General features: G+C 32.9%; 2 protein-coding genes across 2 annotated transcripts; both read right to left on the bottom strand.

Annotated features, from left to right (window-relative positions):
• Positions 1-4,194: 4,194 nt before the first annotated feature.
• LOC116001407 (AT-hook motif nuclear-localized protein 20-like) lies at positions 4,195-5,315 on the bottom strand (the record flags this gene model as incomplete). The annotated part of the gene is made up of 1 exon (XM_031241287.1): positions 4,195-5,315. A coding segment is annotated over one exon (864 nt), but the record flags the coding sequence as incomplete, so codon positions are not given.
• A 3,764-nt stretch (positions 5,316-9,079) lies between these two features.
• LOC116001756 (bet1-like SNARE 1-2) lies at positions 9,080-13,588 on the bottom strand. Its single transcript, XM_031241691.1, has 6 exons — positions 13,381-13,588; positions 11,987-12,143; positions 10,560-10,616; positions 10,414-10,473; positions 10,196-10,281; positions 9,080-9,521 (listed from the first exon to the last, which is right to left on the bottom strand). Exons 1-6 carry the CDS (start codon positions 13,392-13,394, stop codon positions 9,494-9,496), a joined length of 402 nt encoding a protein of 133 aa, XP_031097551.1. The 5' UTR covers positions 13,395-13,588; the 3' UTR covers positions 9,080-9,493.
• Between the last annotated feature and the right edge of the window lie 1,814 nt (positions 13,589-15,402).

Genomic DNA, 15,402 nt, shown 5'->3' with positions numbered 1-15,402 from the left:
AAAAAAAAAAAAAAAAAAAAAAAAAAAAAAAAAAACTAGAAAGGCTATGTTGAAATTTGTTTAAAAAAACATTATTAAAGTTAAAATACACATTGGAAATATTTGTATAGCATACTAACTCATTTTGTAAGTATGAAAATGTTAAGCAATAATGAAATATGTAAAAAATTAAAGTGCGTAAAATAAAGAGACATGCAACAAGTTTTATAGTGGTTCAAGAATGTTATAATTTCTCTACTCCACTCTTCTCCTTTCTCATTAGGAGGTAATTCATTTGTATCTTTTGTCAATCATGTTAGAAACTGTGTGTATTAAATTTTGATTATACCAAACTTATTATGTAATTAGGTCCCTAATTGTTTTATTTCTCTAGACTTAGGTTTTTCATCGTTGTAATATCCAGAAGGTTATGCTTTGGAACGAACTATACTATCCGGAAGATAATCAACATCGGATAGTAGTTCAATCCGGAAGATAATCTTATGAATGCCAATTTCCTAGAAAGTCAATTTCCAGAGAAATTCAAGGACCCAGGAGGTACCAGATAGTTTATATATAGTCAGAAAGATCAAAGACCGAGAAATTCAAGACCGAATAGTTAAAGATTTGATGACCCAAAAAGTTAAGGCAGAATAGCGAAAGGGCCAAAACATATCATTAACTAGAAGGTCATTCGGATCGGAAGGTAAAATTAATCGAATGATTGATTTATACCGAATAGTAAATGGATTGACTCCTAGTCAAAGGTCATATTTGAAAGGTTGCCCGAATGGTTGATTGTAGTCCAAGTGATCAAGGTTTTAAGTGGATTAGAAAGTTAAGATTTTAAATTATTGTCCAATCACCAGTTCTGAGATTACAAGTCACTTTCGTGGTCGAATAAGCCTGAATTGAAGATAAGAATTGCCCCACTTTCGTGATGCATCAATTCTCTAAATTAAAGCCCAAGCAATCTAAAATCCCTAAATTCCCTACTTTTATAGAAGAACAAGGGGTTGCGAGAGGGGGCTATGGATGGGAATGTCAATCTAACTTCTATTGCTATTGAATTCCCTACAAGATTAGTGTTAACAACGTTGTGCCAAGATTAGTGCTAGTAATAAAAATGAATAGAGAATGTTTTAATGCTCATTGAAAATGAATCTCTAATTCTCTAGTACTTACCATTCTCTTATTCTTTGTAAGTTCATCTTATCAATTCTCTGCTACAAGGATTTTCTATTGCTTGTAGAAACCTCTACTACTACTACAAATCCTTTATTGTTAGCCTTACCTTGCTACTAGATATATAAGTCTTGTGGCTTTGACAATTTTTATTGCTTTGAAACTTCTACTATTGTAAACACTTCTGTTGCTTGAAAAATCATTGCTGGTTTAATTTGTAAAAGTATATTGTATGTAAACTTATGTTGTCTTAAAGCCTTACTGCTTTAAAAGCTTTATTGTTTGGTGAAGTCTACTACATTGCAAGTTATGCTACAACTCAACCCTTGATGTGTGTTGACATAAGTGATACATCATCTTCAAAGCTCTGCTTTGTTGAGTATCCCTTGCTGCTACAATATTGTACTACTAGTTAAACTTATACACTGTAAATAATCTATGTTGTATTACTGTATAGTTTATTTGACTTGCACAATTTTACAAAGGAAATTTTAGGGGTTTTTAATTCTAAAACTTAATTTCGACATTGCATTATCAAAATTTAATTTAATTTAGACTTATTTCTAACACCTATATTATTATAAAATTGATTAATTTAGTCTCTATGCTGTTAAAAATAGAACAATCAAATAATTTGACGCTAAAGACCTTGTGGTCTAGTGACACCCGATTGCACTCCCACGTGGGAGGGGGTGGGTTCGAATTTCAGTGGAGGCGATATTAGCTCTCAGATACTAACAAAATTAACACTATTAGTTTGGTTAAGCCACGATGTGTCCTGAGTAGGCCTAATTATAAGAGACATTTTTAAGCTCATGTGATACTAATCATCGTTAGCACGTGCTATATTGATTTTTCCATACGAGAGGGTGTTCAAAATTAACACTATTAGTTTGGTTAAGCCACGATGTGTCCTGAGTAGGCCTAATTATAAGAGACATTTTTAAGCTCATGTCATACTCAGACTAATCATCGTTAGCACGTGCTATATTAATTTTTCCATACGAGAGAGTGTTTTGAACACTCATCATCTCTTAAGAGATGAGAGTGCACATTCACTCACACCAACCAAGTTGGTTTATTAACACTATTAGTTATGGTCACTCATCATCTTTAAAGAGATGAGAGTACACATTCACTCACGTCAACCAAACTGGTTTATTAACACTATTAGTTATGGTTATAATAATAAGCTAACATAAAAATATACTAAAAAATTTTTCAGCATTAGAATAACAATAACAATAACTTACTGTCAACTACTACGTAGTGTGATGATACATCTGTTAGACTCCGAGGTGAGGGCATTAATTCTTTGAGGACAAAAAAATTGAGAAAGTATAAAATACATACTAACTTATAAAGAATTATGAGTGTTTTAAAAAAAATAATAATATAAAAAAGATAATGTTAGAAAGTAATTTCCTCAATTACACACAAAAATTAAATCATATATTACCAACATTTACATGGATAAAAATAACATAATTAAAATTATATATCATGTAAAGAAGGGTTGTGTGATACCACATAAATAATTAGAACATCTTTCTATAATTATACAAAAATCAATAAATCATATACTACAAAATAATATAATTACAATTATATATCTTTTATGTGGTACATGATTCTAATTATATTATTTTTTATCCTTACAATTTTGATATTATATGATTTAATAAATAAAACATTCAGAATAATTCTTAACTTGTTTCATTTTTTAAAATCAATTAGATTTTTAGAGTAAAATTTTATAGTGACCCATCCATAAGCTAAGGTTTCATGCAAAGGTAAAAATAGTACAATTAAAAAAAAAAACTAATGAAATAAGAATTTTGTTATATTTAATTGGGAAAAAATAGTTTTATAAATATAAAGGTAAACATGCAAGTAATGAAGTTATAATAAAGATGATGATTTTTTATAATAAAATGAGGGGTACAACCTTTTAAATAAATTTCGACCATTTAATGAATAGACCGGTTTTATAAACTAAAATTGTTTACTTCATAATAAATTCACCCATTCAAAATAAAATTTTAATTAGTTGTACTGTGCACCGGCCTGTACGTATGTATACACACATTTATATAAAAGGAAAGACTGGACGTACACAATCCTTATTCCTTAACAATCTCATCATTAAAATAATAATCTCATATATATATATATATATAATAAGCTAGCCATTTAACATAAAGTCTATACCCACTGCATAGAGTTCCATCCCCTCATTAAAATATGTACCTATTCTTATATTCTTTCATTCTTTATGAATTGTTGCCAAGACAAAGAATCAGTTCAATGCACCTAGCTCCTTTAAACAATTGTTCATCAACAACTACAACAGATCATTAAATTGTGTACTTAAAATACAATGTCACTAAATTTTACGAAATTAAGAATATATAGTCATAAGTTAATTAAAATAAGGTTTCAAAAAAAAAAGTTAATTAAAATAATGATTAATATCTTAATAAATAATAAATATCATTTCTAAAACGCAGTTATAATTATATGTACACACAAGCACACATCAACATAACGTTTTTATTTCCATTGTTTATATATACGCGCACATACACACACATACACAGCATTCGCCTTCCCGCCCACCCCGTTGTCTTGAAGGAGTGCTGCTTCTATGCATTTTAGAGCAAAGAGAAGTAAAAGAGTTTAATGAATGATGCATAACACCATATTTCATATTTTCAAAAAAAAAAAAAAAAAACACCAAATTTCATCATCACAAAGCATTTAAAATTCATCAAATTAAACAAAGATATATGGATGGAAAAGATGAAGTAAAGTATGCATGTGCAGATGTGAAGATATATTTTCTGCGGATTAAGTAATAATTAATTCTCAAAAAAAAATTAATTCTTACCAAAAGTATTAATTAATTCTTATTATTTTATACATACCTAGAAAAAGATGGAATTCATTTCTTAATTTTCCACCCAAAAGATTTTAAAAATCAAACAAAAATAAAGGAACCATATTTTATTGCAAACACAGTGCATGGAATTGAAGCAAGAGAAATTAATATAATCTTATTATCATTATAATATACAAGAGAGATCGAGATAGATATGTCATATATATATGATTTCTCTTCATATATCTATCTATATATATAAACCACACCACAACAAACCTCAGAATTGTTTTCCTTAGCACAAACATAAACCTAAACATACATACACAAAATCAAATACTTGTGAAATTAATTTAGTACCTCCGATCCGATCCAATCTTTCTCCTTTGCCCTAATTTTTATCATCTTAAAACTGTGGCCTGGGATGCCCCCAAACATATGCATCTCCACTCAAATTTGGTACTGAATTTGGTGTTAGATTGTAAAGAGGCGACGACATTGATGAAGGGATAATTGGCATCTGTATGGCCGGCGGCGGAGGTGGTGAGCCTCTGGCGAGAATTTGCGCCGCCGGTCTTCCGCCGTGATCATCTTCTTCTTTCTCTAGTGGCAATCTTTCGTAAGTTGCGTTAGTAAAGGTAGCAGCTATGACCATAACTGGTCCCACAGCCAGTAAGGGTCCCACCACGCTTCCGCCCAACACTTGTCCCTGGGCGCCGGCTAGGTACACGGTGAGCCCATTGGCCGCCTGGGGAGCCGGGCCGGGCAAGAACGCTCCGGTCAAGGACAAAAGCTCGAACCGGCCCGGAAGCACCAAACCCGAACCCGCGGGCTGTCTTAGGGTTACATTGGTGACGGAGCCATTACCACTCAGCACACAAACCCCTCTCTGGTGTCGCCTTGCAAACTGAGCTATGCTCTCCGCCACGTCGCTGCCGCCGGCCACCTCCATGACGTGGCTCCGGATCGCGTTCGGGCTGTCCCGGGCCACCAACACCGGCGGTTTGGGCTTGTTCTTGGACCCCGCGGGCCGCCCTCTCGGCCGCTTCGTCCCAACTTCAACCGCTCCCTCTTTAGGCTCATCTTGATCTTGATTATTATCCCCACTAATCGCCCTTTCAAAATCTCCATTATTACTGCTTTTTCCATTGCTTTCATTTACTGAAACAACCTGTTTGGTAAGTGCAGGTGAGCAACTCGCCGGCAGGTCGATCCCCGGCAAGCCCACCGTCCCGGCCCACCACCGATTAGCCAGACTTGCAATAATTAATTAATACCCTAAATCAAGAAAAGCTTTCTCACTCAACTGGAAAAAAATAATAATATATATTAATTCCCCAGATTTGATATGATCTTAGAGTAAAACAACAGAATACATATATATGTGTGTATATAAAATATAAAGAGTAAATCTTGGGAAGGGAGTAGCTCCTTTAATTTTTTTGTGGGGAATTAGATGCAGCTAGACGTATTTCATGGAATCAAGTAAAGGGAGATAGAAGATAACAGGAAAGTGCAACAATTTTTCTTTTGTTTTTTCCCTTAAGAATTAGATGATTGAGTAAATTGAAAAGATATATAGATGAGAGATGCAAGATACTATACATGAAATTGTTTCAAAAGAAATATATATTTAAAAAACAAACATGCATATACAGGAACTTCTACTTTTGTATAACATACTTCTCAAAAGTATAATACGAATTACTTTATATTGGGTAAGTGGGTAACACATGTGAGAGACCGTCTCATGGGTCTCACGGACCCGTGAGACGGGTCAGAATTCTAATTAATGGTCTGATCTTTGATCACATTAATTAAAGATTTAATCCGTCTCACACAAGGTTTTGCCCTTTATATTTGAGGCAATTATAGCAAAGTTGGTCAGGTTGTTAACTTTGTAATTATAAGATTACAAATTCTTCTCCTTTGTTGACTGAGGTCTAAGGCCATGATAAAGGGTTTGTCATTTACCTAATGTACATCTTTGAAAAGGATCGAGAAGATAACTTTATCAAACACAATGCATAATATCAATATGTACTTATAACATGCATGTAATAAATATCATGCCCCTAAAATTTTCAATACGGATGGAAAAAAATGTGTAAAACAACAAGGTACTGAAAGTTTGGATATTGTGATTAGATGTGATGAAGAAAGCAAGGTTAATTGGATGTATATGTATTGTATTGTTATGATAGAGAGATAAAAGGAAAAGATTAGGGTTTGATAGATGTTGGTGGGGCCCTGTGGGCATGTGGACATCGCTGTCTTGGCTCCGACATATTGCGCGGATGGGGAAGTCTTTGGGTCAAGAAGTGTTTTGGTGGAAGGGTTAGAAATTAACTACCCTGGTTAGAGTAGGTTATGAGTATAACCTAATACATGGTCTCATGGTGTATATATACTACATCTACACTATAGTCTCTCTCTATATACAGTCAGGGTCGGTGAGAACCAGTATTTAAGAAAAAAAATTGTGAATTCATCCTAGTCGACGATTTAGGAAGATAAGTAGGTTTGAAACTAAAATAAAAATACCGAGTCAATTTTTATAATTATTGAAATTTTGAAGCTGTCAACATATAGATAAATTATATCAGTCATCACTTTTTACTTAAAAACATGTCTTTGCTAAAACATTATTTTTCCCTTTTTTTTTTTCTTTACCTATTATTTTGGAAGTGTTAGAAGCTTGAAGTAAAAGATCAATATAATAAACCAACTCTAGGTTAGATGTAGATCGAAGACATGAGGTTGATGGATAAAATGATGCATTGATGGATAAACTTTTTATAAGGGCGCATCACACATTGCATACCCTAATGACGAATGGCATTTTAAATCCATAAAATAAATCAAAATATTAAAATAATCTAATAAATTAATATTTAATATATTGCTTATTCAAAGTGGGCTCTTATATTAGAAACGAATATTTTCTTATATGGCATGGCACACCATACTTGATATTTGACTAATTAAAAAGATGGTTATTTTTTTTGTTCATAGGTTTCTGATTGATTGGGTGGAAATAATAATAATAATAATAATAATAAAGATGGTTTTTTTTTTGTTCATCGGTTTCCTTTTTTGAGTACAATGCTTTCAGCTCTTTGATCGTTATGGTAATACTTTCGGTTTCGGTTGGACCCGAGACCCTTTTTATGTTTTCTAGTGCAAGGAAAAATAATGTGCAATCGTGAGAGAGTGAAGAGAGGTTTCACTATTGACAATAACTGCAGTGTATGTAATATATACAACACTCAAGTCAAAATCCTAACTTATGTACCACTTCACAATTTCTTGTAGAGCTGATGTGAAATCGTATCATTGCCCACACCTTGAGACCTTATGTACTACTCCATAATCTCGTGTTGAACGGAGGCTAGTGAAATGTCAAATCCAGCACCATGTGTCTAAATAGAGAGATTGTTTAGTAGATGCTTGAAGGGTTAAGTTCAACATTATTATACATCTCAAAAATGTGACAGTATACAAAAATAAAATTATGTTTTCATTACGGATTATAAATTTTAGCATAGCAATAAATATTTGATCATAATAAATGGTATCAAAGTTAAGTTACACAGGTTTGACTGCTATGAGACCTTTGAGAAAAAGAAGCGCTCGGAGTGGTATGGGTGAAAGTCGTCAAGTGTCAACTAAATCTGCGACAATGAGTTCAGGTTCACACCACTCCTTTGTCTATGAAAATTAAATAAAAAAAATAATTGCAGCAATATAATAACTGCAACAACGTTACATAGGAATATGTTAATATAGTATAGATTTCTAGTGGTCGAAATAATCTAGTTGATGGTGTCGTTAATTGATAAATAAAATATATTCCTAGCACTGTACATATAATTGATAAATTAAGACCACAAGAGTGTCATTTCACATGTTGAAATTAATAATAATAATAATAATAATAATCCAGAAATTTCTACAACCATCTAGTTGTCTTTTCACAAGGTAATAATTGTCCATAAATTTTTCTCGTGTTCATCGAGAAAGTTGACAAAATTGTTCACAGATGATCAAGGATGCCCACCCTTTACTAGGTGATTGGTTGGGGTTGTGAATAGGGAATTAGGGAAAGAAATTATAATTTGATAGAAAAAATAAGATTGGGATAAAGTAAAAATTTAAATTATATTATTTAGTAAGGAATAAACTCACCCAAAAAAAAAATTAGTAAGGAATAAAATTATTGAGAATGAGAATGAAAGAAGTAATATAAAAATTAAAATGCTAGTAATAATAATAATAATTCAGGACAATTTAGTTATTTTCCTTTCCAAATTACCACTGAATTGTACTAGTAATTCTTAATGTGGGGCAATGAATTTCAATTCCTCAAATAGGGGTTCCTGAGTTATACACATATAACTCAGTCTCTCAGTTATGAACATATCCATTTTTGACGCTTCAGTTATTAGTGAAGTGGCGCGTCTGATCCCCGACGTTAGGTTTTCGTCTCAACTTGACAAAAAAACTCAAAAATCTCATATTATTGGAGGGGCAAAATAAAAAATTTGCATTTTATTCCCCTTATATTGAAACCACTTTTGCAACACTTCCCAACCTCCTATTCCAAAAGCGTTTCAAAAATCCACAAAGAGTCAACAGTTGCCTCCACTGAGGCTCGAACTCAATCCCATCATTCATGTGGGAGTGTGAACCGGGACACCGAGTGCCACTAGACCACAAGGTCTTCCTTGTTAACTTAATTCTCTTTTCTTTTCTTTTCCTTCTTTAAAAAAAATTATTAATGTTTTCAAATTTTATAGATGAAAACAAATAAGGTCACTCACTAACAATATATATCAACAATCTAGGTTTTCTTTTTTGTGGGTGGGTGGGGGGGTGTTCAATCGTAAAAGAAATTTGTTGGCACAAGAATCCAATAACTATACACTTCACAAGTTTAAATTCAAAATAAAATTCAACTAACTAATACAAATCCTCTTTTAGAAATACCTTCAAATGTTCAGTCTCCTAATGGCAAATTGTTGAAGTGGGAAAGAAAAGAACCATATATGTGTCATTAAGTTTGAATTTCAATTCTTATGCAAATCAAAAGAAAGATCATTCCTGTAGTTTGTGTGATTAAAATTATCCCTACCCAACAAATACACTTCCATCACTGTCGATACAATTTTCACGAGTAATAACAGCGGGCGTTCAACAGTTATCAACACTGATTATCACACTGCAACAAACCCCATCTTCGGGGTACCAGACAGAATTCCCTTAACTGTATATATAATCTAACAAACAATAAACCCTTTGGTTGAACACACAGAAATTTTGCAAGAAAATAATATCTCAAACTTCCTCTGCTGGTTGAAATTGTCAACCCCGAGAGCAATACTATGCTTCTATTATCTTCATAGGCCAAATATCAACTCTGGTATAGCAGGATAGTCAGTTCCACTTTCAACCGTGCATAAAATACATGAGAAACCTACAAGCAAAAGAAATAACTAGCACTTATCTTTACCACTTGAGCAAATGAAACTCAAGTATACCTTGGTTATTCACTGTATATGATAACTCATTATCCTGGACACAATTATTAGAAAATTTGAAGAATCTACGTTGGAATTGAGCAACACTGGTGCAGCATCAACTTTCAAGTTCTTAGAATGAAAGATACACTTGCTTGCAGTTCTTTAGCTGTAAATTCTCAGTCCAATTGAAGCATCCCAGTTAAATTAGTAGAAGAAATCAATTCATCCATTTCTATTGTCCCCTAAGTTTGGTTACTATAGAAATTTGCAAAAACTAATATGTTTCTTTGGTTCCAAATCACCTAGTTAATGGATTAGCAATCCCTCAACTATTTTTTTCTGGATATGTTTGGATAAACAATTCCACCAGCTACTTCTGCATTGCTATTTTTTGTCTAATATTTAGGGTTGGGCAAAGCCCCAATATTCTAGTACCAAAACAAGGGAGTGACGGGGTTCATTAGTACAATCCCCCCAATCCACGAACCAATCAAGACATCTTATAGTGGACACTGAAATAATAGAAATCTCTTAAACACAATGGATTTTAATTCCATGTTTTCAGTAATTCCACTGAGGGCCAATTTTGAGTAATACACAAGTTGTAGATCAAAATAATGATGCTTACCTAAAAATATAGTATATCAAAAAGAAGGAAAGCACAAACCATCCAGCAAGCTTGCATGTTTTCCGACTTGATTTCTTCTCAAACACCTAAGAAAGTAAATTGATTATCAAAGTCCAATTTGGCAACCACAATTTACACAATCATATATAACTGATAAGTACACAAACTGGTATATATCTAATGAAACAAAAAAGAATAAGCTATTCTAATTTCCATACCATCTTGAAGCGATCCATGGTCCGTGACATGACTCCTCTTGATGAATCCATCTCATTCCCCTGATTTATATTGATAGGTAAAGTCAATCAAAAAATAAGATATATTTTTCAATATAATGGCCCACACTATTTTGCTGCCATCATACCATTTTGTCTAGCATTCGATTATGACTTTCCACCTCCTCATGTATGTCACCTGTTAGCTGTAAATAAACATGCAAGAACATACAGCATTCATAACTGTGATTAAATACATAGCATGGTGAATTTAAAGCACATATAATTAACCCTTAAAATGATAAACAAAAAAGTCACAAGAAAAGGATATGAATATTACTAATGAAGCACTCTGAACAGCACACAACTTTGTTTGTACAGAACTTCCATAATATGCATATGAACTTTATAAGGATAAAATAAAATACAATAAAAGTGTATCAACTTTATTCATGAAGCTCTCTGAATGTCATGCATATTCGTAGTAATCTGTATATAGAAATTGCATGACGATGAAAATACTTGTATAAATAGTTCATGGCTAAAAGCTCAGGGTTATGGTAAAAATAAATAAATAAATATGGAGTAATAAAATTAAAATTAAAATTGAAAAATCACCAGTTAGATAATGTGTCACGATAGTAGGAGCCAAAATCACCTCATGCACCATTAGTCAGTGCTCCTAGTTTTACATATTCTTCTATCAGCCCTTAGAATAGCTTTTACAATATGACAACATGAGACAAGCATACAAAATTAAGAGATTATTCTGGCTCAATAGTTGGAGTTTTACACTTCACTGTAGTACCTCACCCTGGAGTATCAACTTAGCAACTCCAGGAGGACACTGCCACTAGGACACCAGTAACAACTATACGCCTCTTAACATATTTGCATTTCAGTCATTGTTAAGTACAAGGGCACAGTCAGAGCTATTTTCTTTCACTGTAATTATCTAAATTCAGAAAGAAACTATATCTTTAAGCCATCTGTCTGAAAAAACTAGCACATCAAATCTAAGGGTCTATGTAGCATTTTGATCCTGATCCAGTAATTTGTCTAACTTCATAAGGATGAAATAAAATGCCTAAAAGTAGATGGCACAAGACCTTGAAAAATAAAAAATGGCATTGTTCACCCAACATGAACATCAAGGTAGTTGAAACATTAATCAGTTAGCATATAGGAACTATTTCACCACCAAAGAAATTCACACCCATCCTTACCTCAAGGATATAACTTCAAACCCCACTACTACAGATGTAGCAAAAATTTAAGTAATGAAGTAATGAGCACATATTAAATAATGTTTAAAAAATTACTATATAGTAAATGAAATTTTGCCTATCAAAAGTTTCAAACTAATGCTATATCCCTATCAAGTTTTGATTTTTGGATTTATAAAGCTATACACAGCAACTGCAACTGAAATAGAGTGTGAGCCTTAAAAAGAATGCAAGCACCCAACAACAACACCCAAGTAAGAAATTTTGTTTGCATGTGTGGATTGGTGGGAGGAGGGGAGGGGGGGAGGGGTGTGATGGTTTTGAAAAGAACCCTCACAATAGAAACTCACCTTCTTTAAAAAGGTGACTCTATCTTGTAAGTTGTCCATAGCTTTGTCATTATCACGTTCATCCATGTCACGGGAGTAAGAATTTGAAGCCCTGATGCCACCTTCCTCAATACTATCATAGTTATCAAAGAGAGCTGATCTAGTGGCTCGATGATCCCTGCACATAAATAAGTCCAGCATGTAAAAATTTAAGAGGTGCTAGAAATTAGTAAAATTACTACATTGAAAATAGGCCCAACCATCATGATGATGAATTCAATAAAGAGATCTTCACACACCAAGATGCATGGAAGTACATGACAGAAATTATAATGTATATGCTTTTAACACTTCCATAACTCAGCAATGCAAGAAGATGAAGAAATAGATTAAGGTAATAATGTTTGAACTCAGGCAATCTTACCTCAAGAACGTGTGTATTTGCATTTAAAGATATGAGAAAGTAATGCAAAGAATCAGTAATGCAACAGCCAACAGATAGAGATCATAAAAGATTAAAAGGTTCTATGCTTCAAATAATTTAAATCAATAGCCATTAACATAATAATGAAGGCAATTTCAGTTAATTGTTCTGTTTTCCTCCTTAGAACTTTAAGGGCCCCTTTTTTGGCTCCATTTGCAGTTAATGCTCAAACTATTCTGATGAGTATGTACTACCATCTAAATATCTAATAATCAACCAAAACATAGTTCAGAACTTCCTGGCCTAGTGAACCAATCTATTGAAACAGAAGAAAAAGCATTAGATCTTATTATACAAAACAGAAAATTTTCATTAATGATAAATTTATAATTTCAAAATTTTCAGACACCATGAAATGACACAACACTAAACCATGCAAAGAGATGTTAACCAATGAAAGTAGAAGCTCAGTTTAAGTAAGAAGTACTATGTTCTGAAATGCATAGTTTACACTTCATATTTTGCTCCTCATCATCTAAGCAGAACATTCAAGAGTAGATAAGCTTTCCATTTCACTTATGTTTTGAGCTTTCATATAACCAACTTTGAGCAAAACCTTTTCTAAGTAACTTCCATTCAAACATGGTTTTCTGAAGAAAAAGATCAGTCACAACTGCAAGCTCATTGCCTAATGACAGAACAGTAGATATCCAGACATTTCCAGTCAATTCCCCAAGTCATAAAAACCATTGCACTGGAAAATTTCACAAACTTGTTTCTTTATACATATGCCAAACTAATCTATACTGTCACCGACATTGACTCAATAATTCATCATTTCGCATAATCCAGGCTCAAAATACTTAGTAAATCACAATCAAAATACATACAGTGAGAGAAACGTCGAATTAAATACATCGAAACTTAAAATACACCCAAAAAAAATCGCCAACAATCCCGTTACCCTAAAATCAAGAATGTAGATACAAACCTTCGATAGCTCATCGAATTGTTTCAACAGTGTCCAGAGGAATATCAATGCAGAACAAAAAGCGAAAATTATACAAAAATTCAAGAAGAAGTTGAGGAAAATATGAGGATTAAAACAAGAAAAAGCGAATTAAAAAGCAACTGAAATGGGTTTCAGAAGAAAGCTTAGAGATTCGAAATTTCTTTCAATCATTCTTCTTTTGTTTTATTTTTTGGTTTTTCCTTAAAGGAAGGGAAATGACGGTAGACTTAGTTTTAAATTATATGCGACCTAAATTTAGTAAGTTTTTAATTAAATGACAGATTTAGGATCGAATTTTAATTTATGATAGAGTTAATCAATATTTTCGTCCTTCAATTATTTTCTAACTGTTAATGTAATTTTTAGTTTTTAATTTCAACCAATTTAATTTTCAAATTGTTTAAATTTTGTCAATAAAACTCTTTCAGGACTAAAATATTAATTTTTATATTTTTAAAATTTCATCAATTTGATTTCTGAAAAGGTCTAATTAGTAATTAACAAAATTTTAAATAATTTGATGATCAAATTGGTTGAAATTAAAAATTAAACTATATTGAGTTAAAAAACAATTAATGAACCAAAATCAACTCCCATTTATCAGAAATAGTATTAAATTTTGTATTTTTAATTCCCATGTATTTCTTATTACTTGTTTTAGTCTCTCATGTTTTAAATAAATTGCAATTTTACTTCTCAAAGCAACAAAACTATTAAATTATATTAAAATTTTATTTAATACATATATATTTAATAATTTGTGTCTTTATAGCCTCTTCAATTGTGATATATTATTTATATTCCCTCCCCTGTAAACAAACCTATTAAAATTAAGTTTACTATTTTATAAAGGGAAAAGGGTCAAATAGGCCCTCGAACATTTCATAAAAAGTCAATTAGGCTCACGAACTTTTAAAAGGTGCAATTAAACCTTCAAACATTATAAATCAAAGCAATGAAGCCCAAAAACCGGTAATTGACCTGTTATCACCGGTCATTGGCATTTTTCGGCGATCGGCGTCAATTTCCGCCGACCGGCGACGACCGAATCGTCGCCGGTCGCCATTTCCGGCGAAAAGGTCGCCTTCTCCGGCAAAGGCGACCTCACTGGTCGCCTTCGCCGGAGAAGGCGACCGTTTCTGGTCGCCTTCTTCCCGGAGAAGGCGACCAGAGCTGGAAATTGACGCCGATCGCCGAAAAATGCCAATGACCGGTGATAACAGGTCAATTACCGGTTTTTGGGCTTCATTGCTTCGATTTGTAATGTTTGAGGGTTTAATTGCACCTTTTAAAAGTTCGTGGACCTAATTGACTTTTTATGAAATGTTCGAGGGCCTATTTGACCCTTTTCCCTTTTATAAATGAAATGCCAAAATTTAAAAAGGTTATAAAGAAAAATATAATAAATTATTAAGTCAAGTTTTAATAGAGTTTAATAGTGTTATTGCTTCAGGAACTAAATATTTGAAAGATTAAAAAATATATTAGAATGATAAAAAGTTAAAAACAAAAATAATTTGTAACACATAATTGACAGTCCTTATATCGTGGACCATGGTCCACAATGCATTGTGGACCATGGGTCATGGTTGATACTGCAGTTATGTTAAACTAATAATGCAGTTGTGTTGAACGGATACTGCAGTTGTGTTGAAAGGAAACTGTAGTTGCGCGAAACAGAGGCCATTTCATCTGTCTGTAAATGCAATTGTGTTGAATTGATACTGCAGTTGTGGTGAACGGATATTGCAGTTGTGTTGAATGGATACTGCAGTTGTGTTGAACGGATGAACGACCTCTGTTCTGCGTAACTGCAGTTTCCTTTTAACACAACTGCAGTATCTTTTCAATACAACTGCAGTATCCGTTCAACACAACTGCAATATCAGCCATGACTACGATCCACAATGCACTGTGGACCATGGTCCACCATATAATTTGCCCATAATCGAGGGGCTAAAAATATTTCTCTTAATTTAAATTATAAATAATTGAGGATTA

This window comes from Ipomoea triloba, chromosome 13 (assembly GCF_003576645.1).
Source record: "Ipomoea triloba cultivar NCNSP0323 chromosome 13, ASM357664v1".
Lineage (NCBI taxonomy): Eukaryota > Viridiplantae > Streptophyta > Magnoliopsida > Solanales > Convolvulaceae > Ipomoea > Ipomoea triloba.
Note: the sequence above shows the minus strand (reverse complement) of the source record. Positions and strands in the feature narration are given on the sequence as shown.